The sequence below is a fragment of the Perna viridis genome, chromosome 2, assembly GCF_037379345.1.
Source record: "Perna viridis isolate PV_CMFRI_1.1 ecotype Kerala chromosome 2, ASM3737934v1, whole genome shotgun sequence".
Lineage (NCBI taxonomy): Eukaryota > Metazoa > Mollusca > Bivalvia > Mytilida > Mytilidae > Perna > Perna viridis.
In genome coordinates, this window is record NC_142446.1 from 37912680 (window position 1) to 37926128 (window position 13449).

The following is a 13449-nucleotide window of genomic DNA, read 5'->3' on the forward strand; positions in this document are numbered from 1 at the left end:
CAATTTGAAATACTTTTCGCAATTCAACTACATATTGTACTTGTAAGTACATGTAAACAAGTACTAATGACGCAGTTGTAAACCATTCTCACTTGTACAGGTCATGAGAGGCTGTTTTGATATAGCTTAGAACTTGGTCTGAATAGTCACTGATACTTTTAGTTAACTGAGCTAAGCACTTTCAAAAGCGCACTAGCAAAATTGATCAAACGTCAATCTTCCAACGTCTTCCTAGTGTAGTTTTGAATATTCAAAAAAGATGATTTAATATTTTTTATGACATCGAAACTTTCATGATGAACATGGTTTCTTTTTCTAGAGATTTTGCAGCATTCACTAAATTTTGACTTGAAATTATTTTTTCGTAATTTTTAACACTCCATTATGATCTTTTTGAGAGCGATATCGAAATGATGTGTTTGTGAGAAGACCTTTACCAGGTCTATTACGTTTTTGATTCATTTTGCAAATTTTTAGTGCAAGGGGCCTGAGTTATTCATTTAGTATTATGTGTGGCTTCTTTACTTCGTATTGTGTATGTGCGTGCGTGCTTATGCCCCCTTTAAACCCTTTGACTTTCATGATTTGAACATCTTTATAACTGCAGGTCTAAGCCTTATCCTTCCAGTCCATGTTGGGTCATCTTCCAGTATTTGTCAAAATATACGTTTACTCTTCTTAGCTTCTCCACCAGTTGTAGTGTATTATATTGGTTCTGTTCTCTTGTCTAGTTTTTGTCGTTTAATATATAAAGTAAGAAAATGTTTTAACTGTGGTTTTTGGAACAATTTTCTGGTCAAATTTATTTTAAAGTGGTTATACATTTGTTATATTCTGAAAAAAGATAAACTTATCATGAAAGTAAAACAAAATAACCTTATTGCATATGAGATGACAGAGTCCACGTGAATCCAAAATTCAACCATAATATCTCCACTCTTCTTTCAAAGACCTGAAAAAGAGAAAAATGTTAATTTAAGGAATATTCTTTAACTTTAACTAGTATATTTGATATATTAGCCTGTAAATAACGACCTTTTTGTAATAACATTGGGCAAGTATATCTAATGGTTACTCAGCTGCAAGCTTATGATTTATATACGTCTAGACTTAGTTGCTTCCAGGACAGCATATTTACAAATTAGGATTTTTTAGAAGTTTCATCATTATGAAACAATTTAACAAAGAATACGTGTTAAATCAGTAAGAGGAAGTATAGCAGTACGAATTTACCTTCAGCAACAATCACTCTTTCTACCTCATCCACTCCATCATCAATGAGGTCCTTGCAATAATCCTGAACCATCTTAATTGCTGAGATTTCTGAGGCTGGATAAGAAAATAAAAAACAAAAAAAATCATATATCAAAGGCGAAATGGTATAGGCAGCGTGCGTTTCACTGAATGTTAGAGGTGGCTGGCATTGAATTACCTTGAAGCCTTTGGGGTATAAGGTATCCCCTTACGGACAAACTTTTACTGCAGGTGCGGATCCAGAAATTGTTAAAGGATGGATACGACCTAGAAATACACAAAGGAGTCCTGGCTCAAATTTCCTATTTTTTTTGCCTTAAATCTGCTCAAAACTACCAACATATGAAAAAAAAGGGGTTCCAACATCTGGAAGCCTCCTTATTGATCCATCAATGAAATTTTCATGTATATGATATAACAATTCCTTTACCGGTCATCTTCAGAAATAGCATTTTCATTTTGTAAATGAGATACATGAACATGTAATGTTAGATAGAATTCTTTATGAGTTTAAAAACTATAAATTCCCATTCATATGTTATTCCATCCGTCATAATTTATGAATGAAGCATGTTTTTGATCTAGTTTTGTCGTTTTCGAATGTTTGTCCGCTATTCCCAAGTTTTGCTGCTGCGCTTGCAGTATGATACTTGGTTAGAAATGAATGATTCGCCCTAATGTCAATGTTGGTCATTAATGTGTTTAGTGTCGTTATTTGACTTTTTCATTTATTTTGGAGGTGTTTCTGTTGCCGTTGATTTTATTACTTTTTTTGTCGCGGCCTTTCAGAGCTTTCTTGAAGGTGTGTTTACATTTATTGGAGTCGTTTTGGTGGTCTCTGTAAGTATTTACTATTTGTATAGGGGTTATACGATGGTGCATTTTTTGCGTTTCACTATATCTGTTCCTTTTTCTATAGCACAAGTATATAAACTAACCAATAAACTCCTTCAGGGATACAAGTTCAACTTTTATTCTCAGATCGTTGATATCGGCCATAACTGCATTTGGAACCAACTGACTAAATGAATCGTAGAATATCTCTGTTTCGATCAACTTCTGCTTGACCTGCTTAATTAATTTGTCACATTCTCTAGCTAGCTTTCTTAAAGGGAATTCCAAACAACAGTTCTTGCTTCTATAATCTGTAATGAAGGCAGAATTAAAGAAAACCCTTACATAAATGCATGTATATTCGGTGATGGATAAATGAGGAGGGTTCTGGAGGTTGGGATCCCCTATTTGAATTCTAAAATTCGTCGATTTCATGTAAAACAGGCAAATTAAGAAAATGGTGGCCGGGCTCCCCTTCCCTTGTTACAATATCTGGATCCACCTCTGCACATTAGTAACTGAAGTAAAGGTTTATAATATACAAATTAGAAGATGCACATGTTTTCATTCTTTATATTGTGTTCTCAGTTAACTATATACAAAGAACTGATCAAATATTATTGAAAAGGGAACTTTAAATATTTTTCTTTCTACAAAGGAAAATACAAGGTACCTTCCAGGGCTCGACCAAGGCCATAAACGGTCTCTGTATCTTTATTGCCAACCTCTCTTAGTACATCTACCCCTGAAATAAACAAATTAAAGTTTATATTGGTTTACAGCATACTTAGTAACTATTCATTGATTTTTCTTTTTGGACCGAGAGATTAAAGAATTTGACTTTCCATTTCATTGTTTCAAATGAGGACAGGCTAAAATCGAATGTCCGTAAGAAATTTAGACACTTATACTTACTTTTTCGTATGTTCTCATTCAGCAACCTTCTCTTTCTGTGAATCATTGCCAATACAAATAAGAAACTAACCAACAAATACTCCATACCAGTCAAACCAACCTATTAATGATTACAATGCGTCAATAAACTTTTTAAGACGTGGAATCAAGAAAACTGCTCTTGATTTTTGTTTAGTCATATTTCATAGGAGTAAGATATATATTTCTTCATATTTTGCAATCTTATCAATGCAATACTACTGGCATATAAATCCAGTTTTATGACTATACAATTTAGCAGAATAATAATGATTAACTTTTTTGGTTTGCAATGAATATATAGATTTATCTTTCCAATTCATGCATACGAATCCATAAACATAATATGTTTATTGACGCCGTGAAATGAAAAAAAGTAGAAATCTTAAATCACGTACCTCAAGAGCAGAAGGGCGGGTGCTGGCAACTCCGTACAAATCTACAAGGCTGAAAAAAGAAAGAATGGAAAATGATGTCTTGTGTTTTGATCAAAATTTAGAAACAAATTTCCAAGTTTTAACAGCGCAGAGGAGCCTTTCTATAATTGGTACCGTCCAATCTCTCATCACAAGAGAAAGGCGGGTTTTTAAAATATATACATGAACTTACATGTAATAGGTAAATTATATTTCGAAAAACCGTCTTTACCCGTGGCATCCTCCCTCGAATTATTCGAGTTTCTTTCAATAATTTATGATTTTGAAATAACTATATAAATACCTCGATTTCAGTTCATTATTGGCTTTGTCATTAAAGTGTATCGCCTGCAGCAACAGAACAAACAAAATCGGCAGAATTTTCATTCTTATGACGATATCTACCGCTTTTAAACATTAAATGTCTGCTTGGTGAAATGTGTGTCCTTTCCATAATGCGGAAGCTACTGAACTGAGGACGTTGCTATAGTCGAAAGGATGCGTCATAGTGTGACGTCGATTCGTTTTTGACATCAATCAGTCGATTATGGCAACGTTGTTCAGACGCTTGTTATCGGTAATGTTTGGAGGCTATTTGAAAGTATTTCATGCCTGTTAAACTGTTTAGAAAAAATTAAAGCACAAGAAGCGAAATTGAGAACTCACTGAAAAATGCTTTACCGAATTCAATGCCACATGTGCGAATGCTGTAGCATGAATACGGGTTAAGTTAGCCAGGGAACTCAAAATATACTCGCTTATATTTGTAATGTATGACTATTTAAAAAAGTTAAAGCGGGATATCATATGTTACTTATGATAAGGATAACTGATACATTTGTATATGGGGGAGGGGAATAAATGCACTGTAATGCGATCTATAAGGAATACTATAATCATTTCACAGTATTTTATCAAATCATAGAATTTTATATATACATTAAATTTCCTATAGATATCACTGGCACTACTATGAATTTCGGGGGGGGGGGGTCAAAATTGCGATAAAGAGCAAAATTTTCTTCAGAACTTGCTATTATTAATTAACAACGATGAATTTTCGTTTTTTTTTTGTTTTTTTTTTGTTTTTTTTTTTTTTTCTACTCGTGGACCCAAGTACCCGTGATATATATCACTATTTTTAATATAATGAAGGTGAAACCTTTTAACGCTCCCTAAGAAACATTAAATAAAAACAACTTTGATAATTTTTGTCAGCTTTGATTTGATTTGTTATACTTATAACCTTCAAATATGGTAAATTTTGTAATGATATATATCCTTAAGCATTTATACTTACTGTCATGAAAATATGTAAATTGTGAAATGTCCAGCATTCATAAGGATAGTTGTCATGGTCCGAAATGTCGTTGAGTCGAATTGTCCGGCACTGATAAACAGTATGGTTCTTATAATTTGCGACACGTCTTTGAACATTTCTTTTATTCAATTTAGTTTTGCTTCATTCTGTTCGATTTGTATCGTTTAATTATGTTTTTATTACGATTTGATTCATTTTATCGAATTGTTTCGTTTTGTTTCGGTTTCGTTCCGCAATTTTTATGACCCGAGTAGGCTAGAAACCACTAATTGCACTTCCCATAGGCTTCTATGCTAATTTCACAATATTCAATGGCTTCTCTGGACTTTACCTTAACTTTAACCTGCAGAGGACTATATATCAGCATGATTCAACATATGTCAGCTCACAATCCTCAGAATGGCATGTGGGGTTAGCAGACTTGCAGTGCAGTAGTGGTCACCGGAAGTAAAGGGTCTATAAATAGCATGGGAAATCCCAGTGTTTTCATAAGATAGGGGTATATTTAAAAATCATTATGGAGATTAGGCTTCACATCACAAGAAGCAAAATGCACCTATAAAATGTACAGAAATGTTTTTCCTTTCAGAAACTGTTTAAATTTTTTAAATATGATGAGAACTTTTTTCACAGCACTATGAGGAACAGGGCTAATTTCTGCGTAGGACTATTTTTGCGTACGTTCCAAATGCTCATTGGTTGAATTGGTGGTCTGTAACCAGTATCATGGGTAATGCCGGGAGCGTGGAACATGTGTTGGGGGGTCTAAAAAAAATCTCGGATCAACTAACCATAACATGTTTATGTAATTTAAATTTGCATCGCTCAACTCTCTAAATATTAAGAAAAGGTAACAATATTTGAAATGTGGAAATGCCATTCATCCTGAAAGAGAGAAAGGGACAATCAATTGTATGTGTCGAAAAGTTCATCGAAGTAAAGAATATTTTCACGCGTTTCCGTCCCTGGGACTGAATGGACCCTTTCCAAATCAAAAGAAATTGCCGATAATTTCATCACATTGTAGTTATTTCACAATGTAAAGATACAACCGTCCAATTTCTTTTCACTGTAGAGTGAGAATTTTTAAGGTGAGTCGCCTTTTTAAATGCCCTGATTTTATGACAACAATTTGCCCTTGTCGATAAGGATTAAATCACGCTTTTCATTTATGTGTCACTGTTAAGTGAACTTATAACTAATTCAGCGTCCGAATAAAGTTAGTGAGCTCAAATACCCTGTTTCAGTATTAATAAACGATTCAAATGGAGATAAATTCTTGAAATTGTTTTAATGAAAATAATTTACTGTAACAAGTTATTGACCTCACACATTTTCACTGATCAAGGCCATTCTGATGTACATGTATGTTACAACATGTACCTGTGATAAATAGATTAGAAACTGTAGCATTTACTGATCACTTAATTTTGAAATCTAGCAGCACTTGCATTGTGTAACAGTGTAATGAACTTTTATCTGACATTTTTGTATTTCAAAAAGAAAATTGAGGTCACTAAACATTTTGTCTTGAGATACATGTACCGGTATTTAAAAAAACTAAAATTCTCATTACATTTCTAAGGAACATATTCCCACCAATTATTTACTATTTGAAATGTTCCTTTATCTTTCTTCATAGCAGATGTATACATGTAAGCTGGGATTAAATATAACTAACTGTTGTTTTATTAGTCCCAGATGTACATGCATGTCATGTAATGGTACAGCATGATGAACTCAACAAATTCACAATGGCATCTGTCTCTGAAATGAGCAATCATTTGTTTAGTGTGATACATATATCAAATAATTTACATTAGACAAAGTGTAGAAAAAACTGTAACCAAATGTATTTAATTGAGAACATCCATTTCCTTGATTTTTTTTGTACTACGGTATAATCATGGTAATGGTAAATGAGGTTTTTGTGGTAATTTTAACAAAAAAGTGGGAAAATTCAAAAGAACATGCCAATGTAGTCATTTACATTAATGAAAAAAGTGGAAACATTTGGAGAATATGTTAAAAGACAACAACCCTACCAGACCGAAAGTATGGAAAAGAATAAAACTTATCTTGGATAAATTTGCATATATTTGTTTTAGCTTATCATTTTTTGGCAATTTGTTTTTGAAATAATCAGTGTGAAATTATTATTTTACATGTACATGTATGTCTTATGTGTAAATTATTTTTTTTTAAATGGAGTTTAGTAAATGAACTTGTACTTTCTCTCTTTCATAGTTTTCACATGAGGCTACAGTTTTTCACCAACCATGTCCTGAAAAAAGCAAAGCTTTTAAACAAAACAACAGTACTTTCTATTTCATTGAGATTTTATCGTCGTGCTGGGAAGCTTAAAACCATGAAACTTCAATCACCTGCATTCCAAGCATTGTTTACTCCTGAACTGAATACATTGGTTGGTATATTCAACAAATATGGCCATGAGATAAGAATTGCTGGTGGTGCTGTTAGGGACCTCTTATTAGAGAAAATCCCTCATGATGTTGACTTTGCCACATCTGCAACACCAACACAGATGAAAGAAATGTTTGAGAAAGAACAGATAAGAATGATAAATGCAACAGGAGAAAAACATGGTACCATTACAGCCAGAATTAATGATAAGGTTAGATTTTATATGCCTCCTTTGCCTAGCTGTCTGTCTGTCTGTACACATAATTTGGTAAATGAAGAGAAATCTTACCAGTTTTTTTTCTTTTTTTTTTCTATTTTTTGTATTAAGAGTTACAGTATTTGTGTATGTGGCTTTGAACAGCAAAAAAGGGTGCTGGCATATTATGTGCTTATATAGCTGTATATTCGGCCTTAAACTCTACTAATATGGTGGAAGGGAATGGATATTGTGTGTAAAGGAAAAGGAAGTAAATATGCTTGTAATACAAAAATAAGCTGCCAATAACCAAATATTTGGTATGACTACAAAAATATTAAATAGCCTTAAAATTGGATAGATGTCCATCATTGCGAAAAAAGTCTCCAAGACAATACATTGATTTACATTGTATAAACATGTTCTATGAGAAAAATAATTGCTTTGGACATCTTGCAATTGATCAGATGGACAGATATTAGTGAGTTAAAATTCAGCTATAATGTTATGTTATTATATTTGTTAATTAAGGAGAATTTCGAAGTAACCACTTTGAGAATAGATGTTGTTACTGATGGAAGGAGAGCTGAAGTTGAGTTCACTAAGGATTGGCAATTAGATGCAAACAGAAGAGATTTAACCATCAATGCTATGTTTCTTGGTATGTTAAAATATATCTGTACTAGTTTATGACAGATTTTCTAATCCTTGTAGTTTTGCCCCAAGCTTCAAAGCTAGCTCATCCATAAAATCATGATGAATGGGGCTCAGTCTATGGATAACAGCTATAAAAGGTCCCAATCTTATAAATTTCAAATGCTCAGGATTACATTTATAAACATTACATGTAAAGCTACATGTACATGTATTGAAACTTTTGAGCAATTTTCATTTTTGATGCAATATACTAATTAAAGTGGTATCTCAGTTTTTGTTTTTTTTTAACATTTCATTATTTTCCTTCAAAATCTTTCTTGATTTTTTTTAGACTTATATCACATCAACTAAAGCTTTTTGTTCCTTTTTACTTCAGGATTTGATGGTACAGTATATGATTACTTCGAGGGCGCTGAGGATCTGATCAACAGAAGAGTGAGATTTGTAGGCGATCCAGTCTCCAGAATACAGGAGGATTACCTCAGAATTCTCAGATATTTTAGGTAGCATTCATCTTGTTTGATCCTTAAATTTACAGTGGGGATAATCTGTCATACAAAAACCTCCTTAGGAACACTCTTCCAAATAAAGATCCTCAATGGATTTTGACAAAATTTTGTTTATACTTGGGAAAAGGAATCCAATCAATTTTCTAGAACAAAAAATAAGAACAACAAAAGCAGCAGACAGATTTTGGTTCAATTTTTTTTCAAAAAATTATCTTTTTAAATATATTATAATAATAATGTATAAAAATGCACACTTCAAGGTTCATTAATACAGTTTAAAATTTATTTGTATAAACTATGGCACTCTCAAAGTTACCATAAAATATTCTTGAAAAAAAAACTTGGCCCATTGAACCTTTTTTTACCTGTACCAGGAACCTGTATTCCATTTATTTACATCTTCTTTAAAATTAAGTATTGATGTTACCAAAAATATTGTAGTTTAGTTTCCATTACTTTCTTTAGTTAGTAATATTAGTGATGTGCTGTGACTTGCTTATGGGCATTATGTACAGATTCTTCTACAGTAATGAGTGATTTAAATTATTTCTTCACACAAGATGGTAAAATTAAAATTTTCATCATGTGAGCTTTAGCAAACATGATAAAATCGTAATTTTATCATAGAGAGTGGAGAAATAATTTAAATGTAAAATGGCTCGAAAACTTTCACAGAAATTTAAACACCGCCTTGTAGTTAAAAAGTCACATGCATTTTTAATCAGTGGCCTAAAAAGGGAGAAACTTACATGTATTTTCACATTCTTATTATAATACCTTTGACCAACTACTCGTAGGTTTTATGGTAGAATAGCAGATCATCCATGTAGACACGAGGCTGCATCATTAGATGCTATCAGACAGAATGCTGAAGGATTAAAAAGTAAGGATTGAAAGAAAAAAAATCCATTTTATTTTCTATAGTACCACTTGTTTTATACAACATGACATTTTGTGGAGAGATATATCTTTGTTTAGCTGAAAAGATGAGAATATAGATAAACTTATTTCAGTGTTTGAATGAATATACATTTGTAACAATACTGCGAATCACCTTTTTAGCACAGATAATTATTTTTGGGTTTCAGGATATCAATTCAGTTGATCTATTATCTATTTTTGCTACTAATTCTCAGTTTAACATGTATTCCGTAGTGAAGGTTGTTGGGAAGTTGACTTTTGTCAGGCTTTGGAAGTTGATGTATGTTGCTTTTTTTCTGACTGAATAGAAAAGTTTGTCTTTTCAGTTATATCCGGAGAAAGAATATGGATGGAACTGAAGAAGATACTATGTGGTAACCATGCAGGGGAAATTTTACCAACAATGTTAGAACTTGGACTTGGTCCAAACATGGGTAAGAGAAGGGTTCCATAACCAAAAGATAGATATTTTCTCCTTTCCCCTTTAAAAAATTATTATGCAGTGGAATTGTAACAACTTTGTTGGAGCTAAGGCTCATAAGAGAAGATCCTCATTACTGAAATATTTTCCTTTTCATTCTACCAACAAAATTTAACATTTTCTAGTAATCAATACTGATTTGTACTTAAATTGAATATGTAAGTAACATTGGTGTTGGAAAGGTGTGTTTTAGGTGTTATAGTATGGAAGGTTGGAGTAAAAAAAATCTAACAATGGGTGTTTGTAAACCAAGATTTACTGCAAATGCCCATAGTTTGACAATTAAATCATTGCAATGCAGATATTTTAAACTTCAACCAAAGTGTTAGTCTATTCATCTGTTCATCCATATTCGTGTCACTCCATTCGTTTTATTTTTAAACTAATTCATCAGCCTAAATATCCACTTACGATGAATGTAGCTCTTCAATGTGTACATTAAAGTAAATGTACATTGATTTGCATACATATATTTGTCAGTGACATAGATGATTTTCAATTTATGGTTTAAGTTTCAAATTTAATTTCCCACTAGGAGTGCAGGCTTATGTTGATCTAGGAGCATACTGTACTTTATATCAGCTGACAAGAAGATTTATTTTTGTCCCATCTTCAGCCATTTTTTGCTATTTACGAAATAATTCTTTTTCTGGAATAAGTGTTTTTGCTCTTAAGTTAAAGCTGTTTATTATTACCCTATCAGGACTGCCATCTGATGTAGATCTGTAAACTGTTTATTATTACCTTATTAGGACTGCCATCTGATGTAGATCTGTAAACTGTTTATTATTACCCTATTAGGACTGCCATCTGATGTAGATCTGTCAAAGTACAGGAATGTTTGTCGGTTAACAGATGGTTTACACCCAGAACCTATGACCAGACTGTCTGCTGTGTTAGCTGATGATGAACAGGTTTGTCTGTCATAAATACATAAATACAGAAAAAAAATGTTTTACGGCAATCAGATACCAATAAGAAAAACAACCATAGTTGATGAAAAAAGTGCACTGTGGATGGATTATGATTTGCGGATATCAATTTTTATATAGCTTTGCAACATTTTGTTTGTTGAGAGAAGTATAGAGTTGAAATCCAGATATTGTTGCACATATTTATTGTTACCATAACTAGGACAGAATTGTTATCAGAATATTAAATACTAGGATTTTAGATTATTTACATGAAAGATATCTTCAGAATTGAAAACACTTTGTGGTCTATAATGACAAAGTTACAACAATAAATGTATGCAATAAATTCCAAGTTTACAGTTGATTTTTGAAATGTATGCCATTTTCAAAGAAATTTTACATTTTTTTTGTGTTGATTAAAAAAAGACAATGGTAATAAAATCAAAGACTGAAGTCTTCAAAGTCGCTAATTGTCAAATATTCTCTGTCATTGATTTTGGCTTACTTTCAACATCTGAAATGGCATGAATGCGATATGCTCTAAAATCAGGTGACTTCCGCTAAATTCTTGGTTCCCTTGATATGACTGCGTACTCTTTCGTAATCATGATGACCCGAATGTTTTCAATTACCCGATACCAGATTAAACAACTGGCAATGGGTATATATAGATATCGTGCGTCCTGATAATGTTTATGACCTATATATAGTTAGTTGTGTTTGAATCGGAAACTGGGTAATATTACATGAATTCAATGCTAACCAATTATTTCATCTTTCATTGTAAAATTCCCATTCTCATGCAAGCAAAAAAATGCACATAGACATGTATATGATATTTTTTGAAAGAGGTACTTTGTAGCAATCTTTGGGTCACTTATGATATTGACCAGGGAACCAGACTAGGAATCAGATTAAACAATTGGCCATGAATATTCATATCAGGGCCATGCTAATGTATATGACCTATATAGTCTTGTAACAAGCTCCTGTGCCTAAATGGTAAACTGGGTAATGTTCAATGCTAACCAATCATTTCATGTAAACTTCCTGTTCTCATACAAGCAAGAAACACACGTAGAACACATGTGCATGATATTTAAGAGTTACTTTTTTATCTCATATGAATCTTTAACTATGACGCTATGGCGGTAAACATGGCACAGGTCTGAAGCATTACATGGAGTATAATTATATAATTATGCAAATCATATGCGCCTATAAAGTTCTGAAATTACAAGTGCAAGAAATCGCTAACAATATTAGTTACTTAAAAAGGAATATGATACTTTGCCTACTTTACCCAGGCATTGGTTGACATCATTAAAAGAAACAAGAAGAAACCAAAATTCTGAAATATAATTAGTACACATTGAGTGAAGTCATCAAAATACATTGTATAACATACATCTTTATTTCCTATTTCAGGTTCATTTATTAAACAAAAGACTCAAAATATCAAGAGATGAGCTACAACTAGGTTCCTTCATAGTTAATCATAGACAGGACTCTTTTGACAATGATCCCTTAAAATATTGTCAATTTCTATACTTTGACAGTCCTGGGGAGCAGAAAAAATTAAAAGGTAGAATCAGTGAACTGTTGAAATATAGAGGAGAAAGTAAATTAATGAGTACATTTCTGGAATGGGAACCACCAAAGTTTCCTATAAATGGATATGATCTTGTTGACAAAAATATACCAAAAGGACCTGTTTATCAGGGAGTGTTACAGGAGTTGAAGCAGTCATGGAAATTAAGTATGTTTACTAAAACGAAGGAGGATTTATTAGAAAAATTGGATGATGTCATTGATGAAGTGACTGCTAAGGTTCCTGCAAAGAAAAAAAAATAAACTTGAAACAAGTAGTTTCTTTTTTTCCATAGGTAGAATGCCATCAAGACTCTTTATTTAGGACCGAGAAGAACAGTAGTTAAATTGGCCCTAAGGCCAGATTCAAATGCAAGATTAAGATATATTTTTTTCCTCCATAATTTTGGAGCTTCAGGCTCCCCTTCATATTTCAGTCCTATAATGATATTGTGCTGGCACCATCTTTCTTGTTGTCCATAGACACTTCATGTCTGGACAATAACTCGAGTATATGTGTTTTATGACTTTATACTACAAGGTACCATACAACAAAGAAAGTCTGGGATTGATTTTGTGATTTTGGAGGTTGTTATTTAAATTTACAAAAAACAGCTCTAAGGCAAAAAAAAATAAGCAGACCATAAAACTGCCCTTAACAAGTATTTTTAATTAGGAAAGATGTAGGAAAAAATAGTTTAATGTATATTAATGTTATTCAACCATCTCTTTTTTAGTCCATATTTTGTCTGATTCTGTTATATTTCCTTTTTAGATATTGATATACCATGTTACATGTTCTGTATGGCAACATTACAATCACATATAACATGAAGGAACAACATACCACACAATTTAGTAGCAACAGTAAACTAATGATACAAAAAATAACCACAAAATTAATCAGCTGTACTTAAAAAAAGGATTCAGGTCCAAATTGGTGGCTACCAAAAGCCATGGATAATATATTTAATTTTGTCCAAAATCATTCAATATGAA

General features: G+C 32.4%; 2 protein-coding genes across 2 annotated transcripts; one reads left to right on the plus strand and one right to left on the minus strand.

Moving 5' to 3' along the window:
- Positions 1–142: 142 nt before the first annotated feature.
- LOC148624928 (uncharacterized) lies at positions 143–4022 on the minus strand. The gene is made up of 7 exons (XM_088568051.1): positions 3742–4022; positions 3420–3468; positions 3004–3103; positions 2762–2833; positions 2193–2399; positions 1234–1329; positions 143–952 (listed from the first exon to the last, which is right to left on the minus strand). The coding sequence occupies exons 1-7, from the start codon at positions 3822–3824 to the stop codon at positions 945–947; spliced, it is 615 nt and encodes a 204-aa protein (XP_088424177.1). The 5' UTR covers positions 3825–4022; the 3' UTR covers positions 143–944.
- Positions 4023–5710: 1688 nt separating this feature from the next.
- Positions 5711–12728, plus strand: LOC148624929 (CCA tRNA nucleotidyltransferase 1, mitochondrial-like). The gene is made up of 8 exons (XM_088568054.1): positions 5711–5849; positions 7006–7393; positions 7910–8039; positions 8412–8538; positions 9342–9427; positions 9792–9899; positions 10748–10860; positions 12289–12728. Exons 2-8 carry the CDS (start codon positions 7013–7015, stop codon positions 12712–12714), a joined length of 1371 nt encoding a protein of 456 aa, XP_088424180.1. The 5' UTR covers positions 5711–5849; positions 7006–7012; the 3' UTR covers positions 12715–12728.
- The last annotated feature ends 721 nt before the right edge of the window (positions 12729–13449 follow it).